The 20,653-nt window shown below is 40.9% G+C and overlaps 9 protein-coding genes across 9 annotated transcripts; 2 read left to right on the top strand and 7 right to left on the bottom strand. All coding sequences in view use genetic code 12, as the record gives it.

The window, feature by feature from the left end:
- Window positions 1-154: 154 nt before the first annotated feature.
- PICST_28659 (Gly-X carboxypeptidase) lies at window positions 155-1,957 on the bottom strand (the record flags this gene model as incomplete). The annotated part of the gene is made up of 1 exon (XM_001387534.1): window positions 155-1,957. One exon carries the CDS (start codon window positions 1,955-1,957, stop codon window positions 155-157), a length of 1,803 nt encoding a protein of 600 aa, XP_001387571.2.
- A 344-nt stretch (window positions 1,958-2,301) lies between these two features.
- PICST_69023 (predicted protein) lies at window positions 2,302-3,097 on the bottom strand. Its single transcript, XM_001387533.1, has one exon. The coding sequence runs from the start codon at window positions 3,071-3,073 to the stop codon at window positions 2,360-2,362; it is 714 nt and encodes a 237-aa protein (XP_001387570.1). The 5' UTR covers window positions 3,074-3,097; the 3' UTR covers window positions 2,302-2,359.
- A 261-nt stretch (window positions 3,098-3,358) lies between these two features.
- PDC1 (pyruvate decarboxylase) lies at window positions 3,359-5,564 on the bottom strand. The gene has a single exon (XM_001387532.1). The coding sequence runs from the start codon at window positions 5,309-5,311 to the stop codon at window positions 3,521-3,523; it is 1,791 nt and encodes a 596-aa protein (XP_001387569.2). The 5' UTR covers window positions 5,312-5,564; the 3' UTR covers window positions 3,359-3,520.
- A 1,565-nt stretch (window positions 5,565-7,129) lies between these two features.
- PICST_52510 (predicted protein) lies at window positions 7,130-8,131 on the bottom strand (the record flags this gene model as incomplete). Its single annotated transcript, XM_001387531.1, has 1 exon — window positions 7,130-8,131. A coding segment is annotated over one exon (1,002 nt), but the record flags the coding sequence as incomplete, so codon positions are not given.
- Window positions 8,132-9,042: 911 nt separating this feature from the next.
- On the bottom strand, window positions 9,043-10,440 carry ERG8 (Phosphomevalonate kinase; the record flags this gene model as incomplete). The annotated part of the gene is made up of 2 exons (XM_001387530.1): window positions 9,043-9,366; window positions 9,406-10,440. The coding sequence occupies 2 exons, from the start codon at window positions 10,438-10,440 to the stop codon at window positions 9,043-9,045; spliced, it is 1,359 nt and encodes a 452-aa protein (XP_001387567.2).
- Window positions 10,441-10,677: 237 nt separating this feature from the next.
- Window positions 10,678-12,027, top strand: TYR1 (prephenate dehydrogenase; the record flags this gene model as incomplete). Its single annotated transcript, XM_001387938.1, has 1 exon — window positions 10,678-12,027. One exon carries the CDS (start codon window positions 10,678-10,680, stop codon window positions 12,025-12,027), a length of 1,350 nt encoding a protein of 449 aa, XP_001387975.2.
- A 101-nt stretch (window positions 12,028-12,128) lies between these two features.
- Window positions 12,129-13,378, bottom strand: PICST_69050 (predicted protein). Its single transcript, XM_001387529.1, has one exon. It carries the CDS (start codon window positions 12,883-12,885, stop codon window positions 12,328-12,330), a length of 558 nt encoding a protein of 185 aa, XP_001387566.1. The 5' UTR covers window positions 12,886-13,378; the 3' UTR covers window positions 12,129-12,327.
- A 1,788-nt stretch (window positions 13,379-15,166) lies between these two features.
- PHO89 (Na+/Pi symporter) lies at window positions 15,167-17,105 on the bottom strand. Its single transcript, XM_001387528.1, has one exon. It carries the CDS (start codon window positions 17,043-17,045, stop codon window positions 15,297-15,299), a length of 1,749 nt encoding a protein of 582 aa, XP_001387565.1. The 5' UTR covers window positions 17,046-17,105; the 3' UTR covers window positions 15,167-15,296.
- A 2,718-nt stretch (window positions 17,106-19,823) lies between these two features.
- PICST_52196 (predicted protein) lies at window positions 19,824-20,435 on the top strand (the record flags this gene model as incomplete). Its single annotated transcript, XM_001387937.1, has 1 exon — window positions 19,824-20,435. A coding segment is annotated over one exon (612 nt), but the record flags the coding sequence as incomplete, so codon positions are not given.
- Window positions 20,436-20,653: the final 218 nt, after the last annotated feature.

The following is a 20,653-nucleotide window of genomic DNA, read 5'->3' as shown; positions in this document are numbered from 1 at the left end:
TTTTCTTCAAATCACAATAGCACTGAGCTTTGTCGAAATACACTCGCTAACACTACTTGGAAAATGTGTATTTGAAATCGTATAATCCTAATTGTCGAACAGAGCTGTATTCTACTTTAACTATCTTGTACTTATATAGGTCTGTTCCAGGAGATTATTCATCGCTCAACTTGTCAGCAAGTTGCAAGTAATAGTAGTAAAATGAGATGATGGTGAAATGAGATTGAAGCTGAATCTTTTCATTCACGGTATGGGCATTTTCTTCCACTTGTCCTAACCCAGGTTGGTACCTATAAATTTGTTTAGTCAAGTCCCAATAAGACTTTGTGTCTGTATTACCTGTTCCAATGATAGGAGCAAACACGAAGGGCTCGCTTGATTCAGGAAAGATCAAATCTTCATAGAGGTAACGTAAAGCGCCACCATATGTTTCCCAAACATGGCCATTATTAGGAGTTACAGGTGCTGGTTCCAATGCTCCCACAGTATTGTATACAAAATGGCCGTTATCTGTGGGTTCAATAATGACTTTCCCATCGACAATTACACCTAAGCTAAACTTTTCGGCAATTTCTTTTACTTGACCAACAATTTTGTCCACAACCACAGCAACACTTTCTTCTACAGCAATTCTGTGGTTGACTAATACCGATACATGCTCAGGCAATGCGTTAGCCTTGACTCCTCCACCGATGACATCAACGGCTTGAGAAGTAGTAATGATATACTTGTGCTTGAGGGAGTTATTGATAAATTCTATGACATTTTCGTTAGACTTTACATCCAAATGTGCTTTGTAGATATCCGATCTTAAAGAGTCGTCAAGTTCTGTCGAGTAATCTGCATAACAGTACAACATGTGTAAAAGAGGATTGTTTCTGGTAAGAATGCTGTCGAATTGCTTATCTTCGATATTTGCAATCAATCTTGCCAAGATACCGATCGATGTATGGTCGGGAGGTACTGAAGAATGACCACCAGGTGTATACAACTCTATCACAGAGTCTAAATGGCCCTTTTCGCTGGTGCAAGGAATGATATAGTTAACTCCACCTTCATCCAATTGAACATAGCCTTCACTGCCTTCGTCAATAATCTGCATAAACGAGTCAGGACCGTACCTTTTAAGCAAATGCTTTGAAATTTCCTCAGCTCCTGTTCCAGCTGACTCTTCATCGTAACCAAATGCTAGAACAATTGTTCTCTGAGGATTGAAGTGTCCTTCTTCCAATAAGAGTTCTATTGTTTCAAGCAAACCAATCAACAAGCTCTTGCAATCAGCACTTCCTCTCCCGTACAACCATTCTCCATCATACCCACCTTCGTACGGAGGATAATCCCATTGGTCAAGCGATTCCTTCTGGATAGGAACGACATCCTGATGAGCAGCCAAAAGAATTGGTTTCTTGTTAGAAGAACCTTCCCAAGTGTAAACCAAAGCAAACTTGTTGACTTTCTCAACCTTCAAATTCTTGTGAACCAAAGGAAAGGTATCTTCCAAGTACTTGTGGAAGGGAATGAAAGGCTTCCACCTTGGTTCTATCTCTAATAGGTCTTCCAAAGTGTCTGCAGAATTCGGATTCAACAAGTCATCGTACAGCTCAGTTGGAACACGAATAGCTCCAAGAAGACGCTCCCGAGACTTCGCTTTGAAAGCTTCGTCGTGGAGAATTCTGTCAAGTGTCTCATTGTTATACAAAAACTCCAGAGGATCCAACTTTTCAACTGTCGGACATAATCCAGAAGATGTCAAAGGTTCGGAAAAGGTTCCGAAGACAGACGAAAGATCAATTTTCAGGAAAGATGCCAAAGGCGAAGTATGAGTGATGGAAGAAGAATATGCCCACCAGCCGACCACAGCTGAGAAAGCTGCAATTGAGAGTAATACTCTACTCCAGGACGACCTGTGGTTCTTCTTGGCTGAAGATTGGTAGATCGGAAGTGTTTTTTCTGGCATATTAAAGAATTAAGTCCAGTTCTTCTCTATATCGTGAAACAAACAGTAAGCTAACTATAGATAGGTAGTTGTATTCCTTTCGGTTTTGATAAAGACCGACAATTGGAATAAGTAGTCTCGTCGAGCAGTTCTGATATGGTACGGCTCTTATCTAAACCGACTCTGAAGGGATCTTATCCCGGGTATACCTGCATACTGATTACGTCAGTGCATGTCAGAGAAATGAGATCCGACTGAGATGATCGGCACGGTGTCGGCATCTCTTCCGAAACTCCACACTTTTCCACGAGTATAACCAACTCAGCTCTCTTCAACCACAACTATAGCAAGAACGACGGCAATAACTAACAGTAAATATATATTCAAATCTCTCTAACAATTTAACTATATAGAATCAGTCATCTAGAATTGGTTGAACCATCTGACCTGGTCGTCAAGAGTCTTTTCCTTTGCGTACTTGACAACAGGGTTCGAGATATCACCTCTAACGGAGTAGCCGTGCTCAACACCAGAGAACAAGTCGAGTTGGTAGCGAGCACCGATCTTGATCAACTCGGCTTCAGACTGGTGTCTCAACTCGACAGTAAAGATGGAGTCAGTTTCAGCAGCCGAAATAAGAATTGGTTTCTTGATAGCTGAGACTTCTTCAATAGTGACAAACGAAGGATGAGCAACGGCACCAGCAGACAAGTGACCCTTAGAAGAAAGATTCTGAATGACATACTTAGCACCGAAGCAGTAGCCAATACCAGCAAGGAACTTTGGCTTCAATTCGTCATTGACAGCCTTCAAGAAAGCGTCAACAATAGGAGCAGTAATTTCCGGACCATGTTTAGGCAACCAAGTAGCGAAATCCTGGCCATCGACTGGATCGTTGCTCAAGATGTCCGGAATTAAGACTTGGTACTTAGCCTTGGACAATTCGTCAGCAAGCAACAAAGTGTTGTTGAACTTGTTTCCATGGACATCGACGAGAATCACGATGATTCTGTCGTTGCCGTATTCAGCACCAACTTGGTAGGTGTTGAGCCCGAGAATGGTTTTGTGAGTTCCGATGGGAGTACCTTCGTGGAAGTTACGAGTTCTACAGCATTCGCCTGGTGGATTAGAAGCCATTGTGAGTGTATGTTTGTGATTTCAATCGATCTTGTAAGTAAAGACAAAAGAAGGAAAGAAGATAAATGAAAAAGCCTGAAATTAATTTATGAATTTGTGAAAAGTTCACCGATTAAATATCCGGAATTTGTCATGGATGTTGGCACAGTGTTCCGACGCGCGGTGGAGTTCCGGAGGTACGATGACCGTATCTCCATTGTGCGGCTTCTCCGTATTTAGTAAGCCTTGCAACCCCTTTACCGTGGATCACTCTGATCCTACTAATATTTACTAGAATAATCATATCGAGCATTTATGCCAAAGCCGTATGAAATACGAAATCTGTCGGATAGACAAAATGCAGTTTATCTGAAAGAAAAGCGTCCTCGTTTACTACGGAATTGTCTCTCATAGTTGTGCATTAATATATATAACGTGGGTGCAAAAAAATAACACTAATCCTTTTTACTAAGCTTCGGCGTTGGTGGCAGCTGTAATGGCAGCTTGTTTGGCAAGGTTAGATGGTGCATCCAATCTTGGTAACATGACTTCTATCAATCTAATCTTGGAGTTCTTTCCGAATTCCTTGTCTTTCAAGATATCTTCTGCTTCTCCGATGTTGGAGATTCTCACAGCGTCGTAGTTCTTGGCCGAGAAAGTAGGCAAGATTTCCAAGTTTTGCCATGGTTGGATGTCATTATATGAGGCATTTACACCGTGGATCAAACGCTCGATGGTGTAACCGTCATTGTTCAACACGAAAAGGTAAGGTGTGGTACCCCATCTGATCATGGTGGAGATTTCCTGAACGGTCAATTGCAAAGAACCATCTCCAACAAACAAGATGGTTCTCTTGTTAGGGTCGAGTTCTTGGGCAGCCATGGCAGCACCCAAAGTGGCACCAACAGAGAAACCAATAGAACCCCACAATACTTGGGAGATACCGATGGTGTTGTTTGGGAATCTGGATTGAACTATACCGAAGGAGGATGTACCGGTTTCGGTGATAATAATATCACCTTCTCTGAACCACGAAGACACTCTGGTCCACAACCATTCCTGAGTTAACTTGACTTCTCTGGTGGCTGGTGTATTGGCCAACTTGATCTTGGGCACAGGCTTGACTTCATAGTGACTAGCAGCAGATGAAACTTTCTTGTTCAATTCTTGCAAGGCTTCCTTCATCTGCACACCTGGGAAAGTGGCTTGTCTAATCTTAGTGTAATCAGAATGGAATTCGACGATGTTCTTGGTTCTGTAGGAGTAGGAAAATGAACCAGTGTTGAAATCAGACAAAAGGGCACCGACAGACAAAATCAAATCTGCACTCTCTACAGCGTCCTTGACTTCGGGCTTCGACAAGGTTCCGACATAAACACCTCCGAATCTAGAGGCAGCGTTCTTGCCAGCAGACAACCTAGCAGCGACCTTGGCAATCAAATGAGGATCATCTTCTAACAATTCTCCGTCTACACCACCCTCATCAACGGTACCTTTACCCATTGGAGTGACAAATACTGGGAATTGGGTTTGTTCAATCAACTGAGTAACTTCAGCCTTACAGTCATGTCTCGAGGCACAGGCATCGACCAAGATGATTGGGTTCAGCGACTTTTTGATCAAGTCTAAGACAGAGTCAATGACTTCATCTTGAGCCTCTGGGTCGTTCTTTTCCAACGACAAGTTGATTGGAGACTCAAGCAAAGAGGCCGGAACATTCAAATCAACTAAGTTAGCTGGTAACCCGATATAAACTGGTCTTTGTTTGACGTAGGCCTCTCTGATACATCTATCAATTTCAGCTGGAGCCGAGTTGATATCGGAGATAAAGGCTGTGGTCTGAGAAATGTTGTTGGACATTCTATGGAAAACAGTGAAATCACCATTACCCAAAGTGTGGTGAAGTAACAATTGCTTAGCTTGCGAGGAAATCGATGGAACACCTACGACATGAAGCAAACCAACATGTTCGGCATAAGAACCGGCAATACCATTCAAAGCAGACAATTCACCGACACCAAAGGTAGTGACCAAACACCCTAAACGCTTGACTCTCGAGTAACCGTCAGCAGCGTACGATGCATTCAATTCGTTGGCATTACCAGCCCATCTAAACGAATTCTTGCCATGGGCATCTTCCACTTCGTAGATCTTGTCCAAAAGCGACAAGTTGAAATCACCAGGGACACCGAAGATGGTCTGCACTTGCAATTGGTACAATCTCTCGAAGAGATATCTTCCTAATGAGACTTCAGCCATGATAGTTGTATGTTAGGCGGCTTTTTTGGGGGATGGGGGGATTCGCAGTAAGCTCTTATATTTTGAAATATTATTCAAGTCAATTGAGTCGATCTCAGAGAAGAGGCTTTTCCGGATACGGGAGGGCTAGACTCTGTTAATTGTAGTCAATTGATCAAATCTGGATTGTGATGGAGAACAAAACCAAATGTCTGGGACGAACCTCCCAGGATCCAATGGCCTTTATATACTTTATCCCTGAATTCGAATTCGGCATCCCCCACTAATAATATTATCCACCAGACCTCATCTCTCCCCTATTGAAGCAATGAGGGAGGATATCATCCGATGTAGGCCAGTCTAACTCCTGCAATGCAGCCTGCACACGGACGCACAGGGTGAGTTCCGCGTTTTGGCACTTTTTCCATCCTGGCTAAGCGCATGATCTGGAAAATCAGTTGATTGAGCGATTAACTTAACGAATAAGCCTGATCCACCAGGTATAGTCAATGGGTAGTCGAGAAATCCAACTCACATATCCTGGAGCACGATACTCGAGGCAATTGGGCCTTAATTTTTGGTTATTGTTTACCTTTAGTAGTCGCATAAGCCGAAGCAAAAACTTAAGCCGTGCCTAATTCGATATTTCAACTATTTTTCAGCATTACCGCTCCGATACCTTATATTTCCCACAAGTGCCCCACAAATGCCGTATGCCTCTTTCAACTTCGCCCGCTGGTCGCAGAATGGCCAGGTAGCTGTAGCGGTATCAGTAGACTCAGCACTAGCCGAAATCGCAACCCTTTCTGCTACATCATTAGATATTGTAGAAATTGTGCAGTGTTCTTGCCAAATGGTAGATCTCTATTCTCCCTAATCTAGTTTCACCACCGAGATCCCTTCTCTAGCATGGTTGCCTGGGTCACTACTACAATCGTAGCAGAGTCATTCCACCCTTACATTCCGCCGCTGGTCTAAACGCATAGTACACAAAAACCAATTATCCACTTACAAAGCATCTGCGTCCTGCAGCTTTAGCTCTGCTCATTATTTTCCCGCCTGCTGCAACACACAACTCTAATTACGACCATTTTCCACATTGAATCCATCATTCGCTTTCAATCTTGAAAGGCTGGTTGCAGGCATGGAGCATGTCACGCGGAGGACTTGCAATAACCCTAGCCATTAATACGAAATCCGTCAAACGCATACTAGTAATACCATGCTCTTAGAAGTCCTCGCATCATCCAATTCTCATGCCTACTTCCAGCACTTCTAATGCCTCTAGTGTCACAATGACTTCGTACCCATGATTGAAATTCACGCCAGCTCCCATGCGCCCACTTCTACGCAGTTCGTAGAGTTCTTCCTCGAGGAGCCTCCTTTGTACAATGCAAGCAGTGGAAGCAAAGCGCTGTGAGCCTGCATGCTTACCCAGTTGTTCCGAAATTGAGTAGCTATCTAGACTGGACTCAAATTATGTTCCAGCAAAACCAGCAATGACTTAGAGTTGACTGTAGACTGGACGACTTTATTCATGTGAGAAAAAATAAAGAGTAGGTGCCTGCTTTGAGTATTAGCTCAAACGACATGACAGTTTTGGCAGGCATTTCTTGGCTTTTGAAGATGATCTTTCCCGATTACTACGACTACTACATTGTATTGTATTGAATGGTTGCAAAAAGTCAACATTAATTATTCATTACGCATTAAAATAGCTTCTCTGTCTGTAAATTAGTCTATCATGAGTGAACCGGAATCTTCGTCTGCTCCTATCTTCTTCCCACTGACCTCATCCATGTCGGTTGTCATATGTTCATGGGAACTGTCTTTTCTGCCTTTATTATGGCCCGGCAACCACGAGTAATACACACTGACCAGCGGCAATAAACCGCGCTTGTAGTTTCTCATAACCCAAATCTCTATCACGATGGTCAGAACCAAAAGTACCAAAGTCAAGGCACCAAAGGTTATAAGCGATTTACGCCCTGGGAAGTAGTCCCCAGGATTTTTAATATTGATATTGTAGGCTGAGGTGTACTTGGTATACAATCTGATCATTTTGAAGAGCACATAAGCGCATGCTCCGAAAAAGCAGGTAGTTGTAAGAATGGATAATGCAAGGACTTCACGAGTGACCGCGATATCACTAAGTAAAAGTACCACTAATGCAACTGGCAAGACACAGATGGTTAAGATGAACTCCACAGAATTACGGCGCTTTACCATAATCACGATGAACTGGATAGTAAAGCCAATGAAGAAGAACAAATCGAAAATCAATAATGATCTGTGAATCTGGAACACGCTATACATTCTTCTGATTTTTAGGTCACCGCCGATTTTTTTGAATCTAAACCAGTAGACGTTCTTACGAAGAACAAAGAAAACAAGATACACCTGAACCACCAATGTTACCGCAATGACACATATAGTAGCAATACTGGAGGCTCTTGTCGCTCTTCTCCAGCCACCGTCTAAGAACAATTCAATTTTATCGGTGACTTCCTGATATTGGATACCGGTGTAGATCAACATACATGCTTCGAAAATGCATAACATGGTTAAGAGCAACATATTCTTGGTTCTGAGCCCAATGAATGTCAAAATGATCTGGTAAATGGCTGCGAAAATGAACAATGCTAAGAAGATGGAGATCTCAACATACCGAAATTGTTGGTAGTTATTTTTATGGATGTTTATGACAGCAAACATGTAGACTTCGAGGGCCAAAACCAATAACCCAGAAATTACACTCACAGCCATGAACATCCGTGAGTTTCTAGTATATACTCTTTTATCATCATATTCTTGTGATTTTTGGGGAGCCAATTGTTGATCCTCGTATGCTGACGAATCCAGAGAATCTCTGCAGAACTCTCCCAGGTTTTGGTCGAAGTCGTCGAGGTGATGATTATGCACTGAATCGTTCAGATCTGCTACCTCATCACCTAAGTGAAATTGAGAATGCAAATGGTCGGAGGCATGAGAACTTCTTGCCGACATGTGAATGGAGTCTTCGAGAAATGTTTCGGCTGCAACGTTCATCACATATGGGTCATGTATATCTCCAGAACTATCTCTGTTAATCCCATGAGAAGGAAAGAAAGGAGAGTGAGAATTTCTTCTCAGATAATCATCGATAACATGCTGTGAATCAGGGGCTGGATATGGAATATTTTGTCTATTGTAGTTGTTCATTTGCGATTGCAATATGCCCGTGCAAAAAAGGGTAAGGACAAAACAGAAATTGGATAAGGACTTGATCCACTTTAAATATTTCTGCCTATATATACTCAGCTATATGCAAATAATATTGTGGTCTAATAAGCAAATGCTGACTATATTCCATTTAGCAGAGCAATTCTTGGCTATGTATAGAGATCAAATGACTAGAAATCATTCCTGGCTCGCACCCCAAATTTTTTCATTTCCGCATCCTACAGGTGAGGTGGCTGTAGAGAGTCACTAAATGAAAATATTGATGCCAGCCGCTGCATTACAAATTTATATTTGGAACACTTCGTGCATATAGTGCATAAATAATATTGATCTATAATTCACATACGAAACGAAGAATGTGCCTTACACACTATACTTCAAGCTTAAGTAACCATGACTATATGTGGGGAATCTAAGTAACCAAAGATAGCTGATATTTGATAGCGAAAGTAGGTTGAAGACCAAAGACCAGATGGTTTTAATTATTTTGGATTTGATTATTTATATTGCAGATTTTCTAGTAGCCCCATCTATAACCCTAAGTAATCTTTATAATTCTCCGCAATTGTACCTCGCTGTTCTTCCTGCAAAGTTAACCATGTGACTTGCTTGAAAGCTTCAAGTTCACGGCTGCCAGTGCACAATTGTGACGCAGAGTCGTCCACAACCAAGAGTGAGATGGCGTCGTAGCCTCCAGCTCCAGGAACTACACCTCCTAAAGATCCATGGAGGGAGTTACAGTCATCCAAGAGCTTTGTTTGTTCCTTAGGCTCTACAGCAGCACCAGAAAGCTCAGTCAATTTTCTCAAATTTGATCTGATGTTTTTGATGGCTTCTGTCAAGTGAAAGAATTTCTGGAATTGGGGGTGACCTGACTGATCAAGGGAGTCTACACAGTTTTCCAGCAAATATGCAATTCCTTTCAAGTAGGTGCTCATGTCCAGCGTATAGAACTGGTGCAATTCTGCAAGAGAGTGAATCAACGATTCATTGGCATTATTCAAATCGCGGTATAAAGGCTCACTTTCTTCTGGTTTGTCTTTCTTCCATTTCAAGATCTTGGAAACCAATTTGGGCGTTTCTGATCCACCTTGTATGTCCCCCATAAGCAAGCGAATATGAGCTGGTAAAGTACAAGGAGCGTGGTTGAAGTCCCAATTAGAATCGACGGTTTGTTGCAATTTGAGAGCATAATCTTGCTGTAAGTCTGCATTTCTTGGGTCTGTGAAAACAGGATGTTGCAACAAGTTTTCGATCAACAGAGGTTGGAATCTTCTATATATGATAGAGCCATAGACTGCAGCCGCAACATCGAAGCCAGAACCGATTTTCTTCTGGGCATAACAATGGGAAATTTGCGCAACATTATGGATTGTGTTGTAATTAAGATTTCCATCTTCGGCTGGCTTGAAGTAGTTTAACAAAGCTGTTGTGACTACAACTACAAGTCCAGCAGATGAGCCCAATCCAGTTTTCGCAACTTCGTTGATAGCTCCAGCATGGTACAAAAACTTTCTCTTACCATTGATCGAGTATTTAGGACGCGTGTTTTCCTGAGAATGATAACCTGGATCCGAAAATATGGTGAGATGTAAATTGAATTTTTCGGTTGGATTTATATAAGCTATTACTGTAGATACTGTAGCTTGCAAAAATGGATTGTTTTTCCCATTAGATTCTACAATTTGCTGTGCTCCTTCCTTCTTGTTAAATCTGAATTCCCATTCGCCCCCTTCGAATTGAGGCGACACAACTTTGACTAAGGAAGCGTCCTTTTCGGTGTCTGACTCGTTTTCCTGGACTTCGATCACAACGTGCATCCTGGCTGAAAGAGCCGTGACATACGAATTGTACGCTGGATCCAAAACCAAGTAGCCTCCGGCTAGAAGGGCTTTGCCTGGAGCACTGTAAGCTTTTCTTGAGGACATTTGCCAAGTGTAAATACAGTTCAGAGTGGTTTTGCTGAAGAAAGTAGTGATAATTTGCAATACTAAAAAGTATACGATCAGATCGGGAAAAGTGAGAGTCAATATTGCGACATTTTTCCTCCACCTTTTCATTTGCGACATTCAACTCATTTTGCTTATACAAAGATTAAACAGAATATAGTTCACTTCAGATGCTTCTTTTTGTCTGAAAACACCATAAATATCAACGCACTACAAATGACGGCCGTGTCGAAGTACACAGCGGCTGAAACAGAGGCTCTCCAAAAATCCAAGACCATCGGGATCATTGGGTTGGGAGACATGGGCTATCTCTATGCTAAAAGATTCTCTGAAGCTGGGTGGAATGTCGTGGGTTGCGATCGTGAAGATCTCTATGAAGAAACAGTACAAAAGTTTGCTGATGACAAATTCAAAATTCTTCGTAATGGACATTTCGTTTCACGTATCTCGGATTATATCATCTATTCTGTAGAAGCCGAGAACATCCGGAAAATTATTTCGATCTACGGGCCGTCCACTAAGTTCGGAGCCATTGTGGGGGGACAGACCTCATGTAAAGAGCCTGAAATTGCTGCATTTGAAGACATTTTGCCGAAAGATGTGAAAATCATCTCAGTCCACTCATTACATGGTCCTAAAGTTTCTACTACTGGGCAGCCTTTGGTACTTATAAATCATCGTGGAGATGACGAAAGCTTTAGATTCGTAGAATGTTTGGTTTCATGTTTGAACTCAAAAATCGTATATCTTTCAGCCAAAGAACACGACAAAATTACAGCAGATACTCAAGCTGTGACTCATGCTGCATTCTTATCGATGGGTGTAGCTTGGATGAACATCAACCAATATCCGTGGGTTACACCTCGATGGATCGGAGGGTTGGAGAATGCCAAAATGAACATATCTTTGCGGATATTCTCTAACAAATGGCACGTCTATGCTGGTTTAGCCATCACAAACCCTTCTGCTCATGAACAAGTGTTGCAGTACTCGAGTTCCACGACATCTTTGTTCACTCTTATGATCCAGAAAAAAAAGGACGAGCTCAGAGAAAGAATGCTCAAGGCCAAGGAATTTGTGTTTGGCCACATCAACGACCACGATCTACTCTTGGACGACTACATTTTGCAGAAATTCTCGTTGAGTAAAAATCCACCTGGTGGGAAGCAGCCCAATTCACATCTTTCGTTGCTAGCCATTGTAGACTCGTGGTTCACTTTGGGAATAGTGCCTTACGACCATATAATCTGCTCCACACCTTTGTTTAGAATCTTCTTGGGAGTCACAGAGTACTTATTTTGCGCCCCTGGATTGCTAGAGGAATGTATAGAAGATGCTGTTCATGACGAATCCTTCAGACAAGACGACTTGGAATTCACTATCGCCGCCAGAAACTGGGCCAGTATTATCTCCTTTGGAAACTTCGAGTTGTACAAGCGAGAGTTTGAAAAGACGCAGAAATTTTTCCTGTCCAAGTTTTCTGAGGCTAATGTTATAGGTAACGAAATGATCAAAACCATTCTTGAAAGAGTCCACGAACGTGAAGCAGCAAACGAGTCTAAATAATCTACTTTGCACGGAACGATATAGACAGGCTAGAAATTCGCAAAGAAAAGTAGATGAACATGAGTATGTACGAGCATGCCATGGATCTACAGAAATCAACTAATAAATCATTTCTATTACATGTTTTTCTATTGCATGGTATCGTATAGACAGGCTAATTATTTATAAGTAGTGCAATGGATGTGTAGATGAATATCACCATGACAATGTAACGAACTTCAACTTGTAATGGAGATACTGAGTTTGCAACAAGATCAGTATTCGGAGTTTGCCCTTACCATATCTATAACGCTAACATGCTTACAACTGTTCATCTTTAATGACGTCCATCAACCAGTCCAAACCTTCGGTCAAACCTTCACCTCGGATGGCACTGGAAGCTACTATACTCCAACTCCTATCCTTAAGATCAGTCAAACTGAGAGCCTGTGATACCTCAGCAGCCGTCATTGCACCAGGCTGATCCTGTTTGTTTGCAAATACAAGCAAGGCAGCGTTTTGAAGCTCCTCTTCCTTCAACATCAAGTGCAATTCCTTAGTGGCAATGTCAATACGATCTTTGTCTGTGGAGTCTACCACGAATATAACAGCTGCTGTGTTGGAATAGTAACATCTCCAGTACGGTCTTATAGAGGTTTGTCCACCCAAATCCCATATGTTCAAAGTTAAGTTCTTATACTTCAACGTTTCAACATTGAAACCAATTGTAGGTTTAGTTGTGACTACTTCGCCCAACTGTAATCTGTACAACACAGTCGTTTTACCAGCACCATCCAATCCCAAAATGAGAATACGGATCTCTTTGCTTATTCCCCATAACTTGCCAAAAATGTTGGCGAAACTAAATGCCTGACCCATTATGAAGTATTAGAATTGTTAAGCAGATGAAATTAATGATATGATGTAATTGACAATGAAGATGACGTTGCCAATATGTTTAATACAAGAATATGAATGAAATTAATCAGCAACCGCTTTTTCGAGATAGTTTAAATACGGAATTTAGTCGATGGCAACACGATCAGCTATTATTTAAGGATTAACCAACAATAGTAACGTGAATTACAAATACAATGAAAAATCGGAAATTGGTTCAATTCTATGATTTTATGGAAACGTTTGATTTTATGTCAACGTAATTTTAGAAGGCCCTTTAGTTCTGTTCTGTATCTTTTGATTTACACTCGAAACCAGTCTTCTGTGACTCTATTTGATCTCTGGTCCTTAATGATTGTCTTGCACAGTGAATTACTAATTAGTTACCACAACAAGCAGTTGTAAAGCGTTGGCTATGAAAGAAACGTTCACTAGTTCAGCGGATATAGCGCGTCTTGTTTCCGAAGCCCTCAAGACGTAACCAGCTGGTTCTGACAGATCACCTATAGAAAAATCAGCACACTTTGATCAGTTTGTAAACACCCGAAACTGGCTCCAAACATCTAAAATGTCGGCTGGCAAAATGATGCGGATCAAGTCATGTGACAAACCATGTGATTTCCACGGCGTGATTATGATCGTGCTAGAATTGTTCCAAGGTATACCGATAAGGTAGTGCCAGCAAACTGGACGGATTATCCACATAGAATATATAGCATGTCGTGAGATACCAGTAGAGAAATTTACATACATGTATGCCAATATAATTAATATAAATAAGCGAAGAGAAATTTTCAAAGCAATATATATATGAAACTATTACACCGTCTCTGAGCCATAAATGTTGATGTTATCTCCACTTAAATTTTGCAAGGATGATAATTGTAAATAGAAAAACTCTACGAGTAATGACTTCTCCAATGTATTCAACCAATTAATAGTAAACACTTCAGTCTTAATTTAACTCAATTGTTTATTCGTTGAGATGAATTTAGAAATTTCATAAAGCTTAAAGAGAAATAAATCTATTTAATTTGTAATCCCAGTGCTGCACAGTTTCATGTACTTGTATTCTACCCAATTAGTTTAAATTGAAGCTGGAAATCTAGAATTGATTAGAATAACTTCAACTCCACTGTCACTACCCTTCTACCACTTGAAAGTAACGAAGTAACAATCTAAAGCAGCTCAAGTCTTCCACTTTTCCGATCCATGAATTAATCTACTACTGTTGAGAAACAATTGGCGAAATAATTTTTAGTGCCGTTGAAATCGGTAATCCCCACAGACTTTATTCATACTTAGATATCTTTGACTTTCTCCTCTTGTCCAGTAGAACTAAATAAATCTATTTTCACCAAAAGCTTACGCCGATAAAATAAAATAATTCTGCTGCAACATTTTGGAGCCTTACACTCCCTTGGCATTCCTGCTGTTGAATAAAACCCAGTAAAGGTCGTCTTTCTCCTTCTTGGCCACAACGTGCCCTAATATTTAATTGCACCAAATGAACTCACACAGATAAAACTTTTGCAAAAATCATCACAATATTTTGTAGCACTTCTAATTGCTCGCTTATAATGAAGTGAAGAGAAATTTGAATCGAACAGAATGGAATAAGCCCCTTCGCCAAATAATTGTAAGGATCTACTCTGAGGGCTACCTGACAAAAGTTTCCAGTATCATTATCTGGAAGCTTACTTGGTCGGAAAACACCTACAGAGTAGCACCCACTACGGCGATTAGAATTCAAATTGCCTACATTGGGATTAGCTCTTGCTTCTAACCTCGTTAAAAAAAAAAGTGAAACGACTCCACAGTTTTTCGTACAGATATACATCCCTTCTCCTACAGCTTCTAATTTTTATTTGTACTTACAGACGTCTCATTGTATTCAGTAGCATCCGTAATGTGTAAAATTTAACTTTATTGATACAATGGGTCCGTCGGTAACGCCCGGTGATCCAGAAGACCTATTGTGTGGAAGTATTTCTCCTATTCTTACTTACCATGGAGTGAACAATTTGATTCCGAATTTCGTAGGAAAGTCTTGATGTAGCCTCCACCTTATCTTATCTGATAATTTTTCACTTGCAATTGTAGAATCACCACATGGCAAGATCACTAATGAGTAATATATATTAATGTTGCATGTCATATTATCAATGCATGTAGATGTCACTTCAAGTCCTTGTGGAAACGACAAAGCTGAAGTCACTCTAGATATTATTCAATACCATGGTCCTTTACGAGCAAGCGATTTCAAATGGTAACTTCTTAAATATTAAATATGCTTAACTAACTGACTAATTAAATATCTGCATCTTACGAAATAAAGGAATGTAGCGATTGTAGTGTTTTACTCCTAACTGAAAATTAGAGCTGAAAGTAACCTAAGACAATTCGTATTGAGCGCCCAATCTTGGAGCGTGGATGATAATACCATTGATGAGACCGGCAATCAAACCAGCACATGGCAAGGTAAAAATCCAACCCAAGTAACACCAGAGAACCATTCTCCAGTTGACAGTCTTCAATTCCATGTTACATAAACCAATGAAGACAGTAGCACCAACTGCAGATTGGGTGGTGGAGACTGGGATGGCTAATTGAGAGGCAATAACGGTGGTAACAGCAGCTCCCAATTCAATAGAGAAACCTCTAGATGGCGATTGCAAAATCAACTTGTTACCCAAGTTGGCCATGATTCTGTAACCGTAAGTCCAACATCCGATAACTAAGGCAGCAGCAGTGTAACCAAGAACCCACAAGGGGACTGGAGCCTTAGAATCCACCTTGTTGGTGGTCCAGATAAGGTAGATAGTAGATAATGGACCAGCAGCGTTAGCAATATCGTTGGAACCGTGAGCAAAGGACATGGTACCTGCAGTGATGGCTTGCAAGATAGAGTACATGTATTCAATCTTGTTAGGGTAGTACTTGGATCTTTGATGCATACCAGACAAGTCACCTGTCAACATATCTTGTTTGTTTTGGTTGTTGATAACATCTTGAGTGAAACCATGAGAGAGTACCAACCACAACAAGTATGGCCATTTGGAAGGTTGCTTAAGAAGTGACCACCACAATTGCCTTGTGGTTTGCTTCTTTTCTTCAACTGGTTCAATTTTTTCAACGATGTCACCATTTTCAACGACATCGCCATCCTTCTTTTCGAGGTCGGAAGATTCAATTGATGCAGTGGCTTGTTCGACAGGAGTATTCTTCGAAGTACGTAAGGCGATTCTGTTACCAGCCTCGTCGTATCTTCTACCTTCGTAGTAATCGATGGTCAATTCATGTCCTTCTGGCATTGGAGGAATGTCGTCAGTGGACTTGAAGAAGAAGATTGGACCTCTGAAGATATCATACCATTTTAAGGTCCAATCTTCATGGACAAGCTTTCTTCTGTAGTAAGGGAAGAGGAAAAGTATGTAGACACCCATGGCAACTGCAGCAGTACCGAAGATGGCAGCCAAGATGGTTCCGGTTGGCAAATTGCTCAATCCCAACTTTGGAGAACCTTTCCAGACAATCAACATGGTCAAGATAGCAAAAGCAACAAAGACTAAGACAGGACCTAACAACATAGAGTGTCTCAATTGTCTTCTAGAGTCCTTGATGTCCAAAACAAAGAACTTCGAGATAAGGAAAACAATGGTTGCGAAACAACCGGCCAAGATAGGGGCAATGAACCATGAAGCAATGATTTGAGAAACACCGCTCCATCCCCAATGGATGTGTTGACCACCCTTGGCAGCAATGGAAGAACCAATGACAGCACCAACAATAGAGTGGGTGGTGGAAACTGGCATACCGATCGATGTAGCGATACTCAACCACACGGAAGAACCAACCAAAGCACAGGCCATGGTGATCATAAGAGAGGCAGGGTCGTTCTTGAAAATAGTGACGTCGACAATCTTGTTTCTGATAGTATCAGAGACTCTTGAACCAGCCAAAACGGCACCCAATAACTCACAAAGTGCTGCCAAGATCATGGCTTGCCAGTACTTCAAGGATCTGGAGGAGACGGAGGATGCAAAGGAGTTGGCGACATCGTTAGCACCGATATTCCAAGCATCCAAGAATGCGAAGAGCATACCGATGGCAAAGATATAGTCGAACTGATGTAAGTACATTTTAGCTTGTGTGTTATAGGGGTACGGCTATCTGGAGCTATTCGAAACTACTTCTAAAAGACTGAGAGAAAGTGTGGAAATATACAATATTCGAGAGGGAAATACACCAGCTATTTATATGACCCGGAAGTAGGTCATATCTCGAATCTGCAAATTGGCACTCTACCACTATCCAGAAACTCTTGGACCCGTCTCAATAGTAGCTCTTTCCCACAGCCTTAGCGGTGAATTATTTGACATCGTGGGAGTGTCGTTATGCAAGTTTTATTACGAACGGGCGAAAATAAGGCAAATTAAACTTTGCTCATACGGCGAAATGCCAGAGCAAAAGTCTAACCAGCCAGACACGTTGCTACCTCCATAGTTGGAAAAACGGTTCACCCTGATCAGAAAAGTGAAAAACCCAGATGTAATGTAAAAGAAGACGGATTGGTGCCATGCAAAAAGTCTTGGTACTTGAGCTGCGAAATCGACTTGGGTAAAAGTCTAAATGCGCAGGAAAATATTCCTACGGCTGCATTTGCTGCCGATAACATTCGCTTGGTTGCTGCATACAGACTTAAGTTTTTTTTTTTTTCCTGTAGGCGCCAAGCAAGTCAAGAAATCTCATGAGAAAGTCTCCCTAGTTTGCCAATGGAAGTCTGAATGGCGGAAGAAAAAGTCTTGTCCAGGGGACCACGTGGACTATCTCTTATAGCTTGTGACATTTCTTGGCTACCTTTTCTACTGAAAAGATGGCAGTTTGCAATTGTAACATTCGAGGTGATCAAATTTGAAGGTCGGCCCTGCTGATAACATTAGAATAGCCTGAATTAGCTGACATAATCGTTGGCGCCAACGGTTAAGGTGTCTTATCGTTTGCATATAACGTCTCCAACTCACATAAGCCTTCATGTATATGCCTTACGGGACGCAGTTTATTCTCCTCTTTTCTCATAGTTAAGAAACGGTTCCGAATTCAAGAAACCTTTGTCTAATAATCCTGGAATTAGACAATTTTGCTGATTCCAAGGCAATAGTAGGTAGCCCCGTTCTACCATTTTATTTCTACGGTTCTATTTCAGTTAATTAGCAGACTTTTGCTTGAATGATGACTGGATTTGCTAAACCAGACCAATATTTTGTTGCGAGACTATGCACGGTAGATTAGATAGTGCAACTTTTTTTTTTAGCTGTCGTCTGCAGGAAACCAATTTCCCATAGCTTATACGGTTGATGTTACTTTGAGTTTCAGCGGTTTTCTGACTTCTTGAATGAGTCTTCCCGACGAGTTGACAAGCTTTCAAGAGGGCTATACAAGCCGTATATCTTTGATTTTCTAGGTCTAGTTACATATTTTGGCATTCGCTTAAAGTTGGTCTAGACTGTAACGCCTTCTTAGGAAGCCTTTTAGGTGCAAATAATAACTTCAAGAAAATTGCAAGGTTTCATAATTTATTGCGACAGCTAAAAAGGATGAGGGCCATTAAAACGTGAATCCAAAGGAACCGAGAGCATGCTGAAGCAGCTGTTATTAATTCTTATTGTCTTCTAGCGCCTGAACGAGATGCTTTCAATTACATTATGAAGAAATCAATGTTTTGCTACTGTTGGAAGTTATAGGATATTCTACTTCTGTTGTCGTCACCACGTAAAAGCTTACAAAATAGAAACTAGCTTTGGAGAACAGCTTTGTTTACGAACTGTATTTTCCAGAGTTCATTCTGGGTTTTGAAATGTTGCAACATTTTAATATTCCTCATTCTAATGTGATTCATCGAAGCTTCAATATTGTTGGTTTGACGCAGAAATTCAGTAGAATATACGATGAAACAATTTTACCTTTCGTCTAGTTTTCATCTTTTGTTCTGTGAAACTTGGCAGGCTTAATTCAAATTACAATGCTATTATGAGCCCTTCTGAAGAGTATAACACTAAGAGAGAACATACAACGTACGTTCAAATACTTCCTACGAGTTGTTCGATGCTGTGACACTTTTCATCACGCTGAAAATCAAGACGACATTCACAAATTGATTGCAAATCAGCCAGCCAATTGCCTACAATTATCGAGTAGTCTCATCCAGTAAGGGACAACTGCTTTCATTATCCACGAATACTGTTGCTCTTACTTGAAAATTGCAAGTACAAGTGTAGTGGTCTTTCTCACTCTCCCACCGAATGTATATCTATTTGAGAGATCTACAATTTGTTTGGTCCCGTTCAGTCGTACGATGAGAGACTCTAAATGGAAATGGATTTCAAGCTTTGCACTGTTCTGATTTTTATTTTCTCCAAATTATGTGGGAGAAACGCATTGTATTACATTGGATTTACAGAAATAAGGTTGTTTCACCATGAGTTAATGTTTTGAATTGTTTTTATCTTCAGTTGTAGCTTGCAATTGTCATCTGTTTATTAAGTGCTACAATTTGACATATTTTTAACTTTGTTGCCATATTTTTAATTAATTATGTCTTTGAGCCTCCATTTTTATATAGAAATTACAGGTTTAAAATGAAACAAACTCTTTATGGTATATTCCTATTCGATCTGGATTTCCAGCATTTCACCAGTTATACATTTAGGATCTTGAATCCTTAGAGTTGCAACCAGAAGAGACGGGTGGTAACAACACGACTACGAGATGTGTTTTCCTGCATAAGTTCGAACACGAGATAAAGCCTGAGGAATAGATGACATCTATTCAATGAATCCACCTTCCTTCTTCTTCTCATCACCAACTATTAACAGTTTAACATTTATTCTTACCAATTGATACAATCAAGCTGCACAGAAATGTCTGAAGAAAAGCCTAGAGGAATTTTGCGGAACAAATCGGTTTCGGGCCCAGAGAGTACGAGTGCTATAGAGATAGATCGTCAGGAAGTTATCAAGAACACACGTTTAAACGCCGAATTGACCCATCAGGCGTCACTGGAAGGTGATAAAATCAGAGCCGAGCTTGCAAAAAAGCATTTGCAAGACGGAAATACCGAACATTTGCAATGGGATGAATTAAATTTGTACAAGACCGAACAGGAAAAGAGCTCTACCATGAAGATCGATGAGCCTAAGACTCCATACGAAGGTGGGTTTAATCCACAGGGAGAATACTATCAAAACGATGACGAATACGGTGATGATGAAAACAATGATATACCAGAGTTTGAGCTCGGAGAAGGCGAGTTTGATGCTGAAAGAGACAAACACGAAGTGTTGGATTCGTTGCATGGCGGTCAGGTGATTAGGGACCCATCGTATGATGATGTAGAAGAGGAAGAAGAGGAAGAGCCGGAATTGACGGCCGAGGAGAGACACAAGCGTTTCGAGGAGATGAGAAAGGCCCATTATCATATGAAGGGCAATGTAATGCACCGTAAGTTGGAGGTAGATGACGAGGATGATGATGATAATGAGAATGAAAAGAATGATAAAGATGAGGTCGAAATAAAAGACAACAAAGATGAAGTAGTTAATAGATAGAACATCCAATGGAGCGCTCCAGAAATGGTAATAACAAGATACACTATAATTAGCAGTACATGCTCCCCTTGTATTACAACTCGCAAGTAAGTACAATAACAATATCTTGTAGATTCTTCAACATTTAGGAGTTCAAGTAGCAT

This window comes from Scheffersomyces stipitis, chromosome 1, assembly GCF_000209165.1.
Source record: "Scheffersomyces stipitis CBS 6054 chromosome 1, whole genome shotgun sequence".
NCBI classification, from domain to species: Eukaryota; Fungi; Ascomycota; class Pichiomycetes; order Serinales; family Debaryomycetaceae; genus Scheffersomyces; species Scheffersomyces stipitis.
This window is presented reverse-complemented; position numbering and strand designations above follow the sequence as displayed.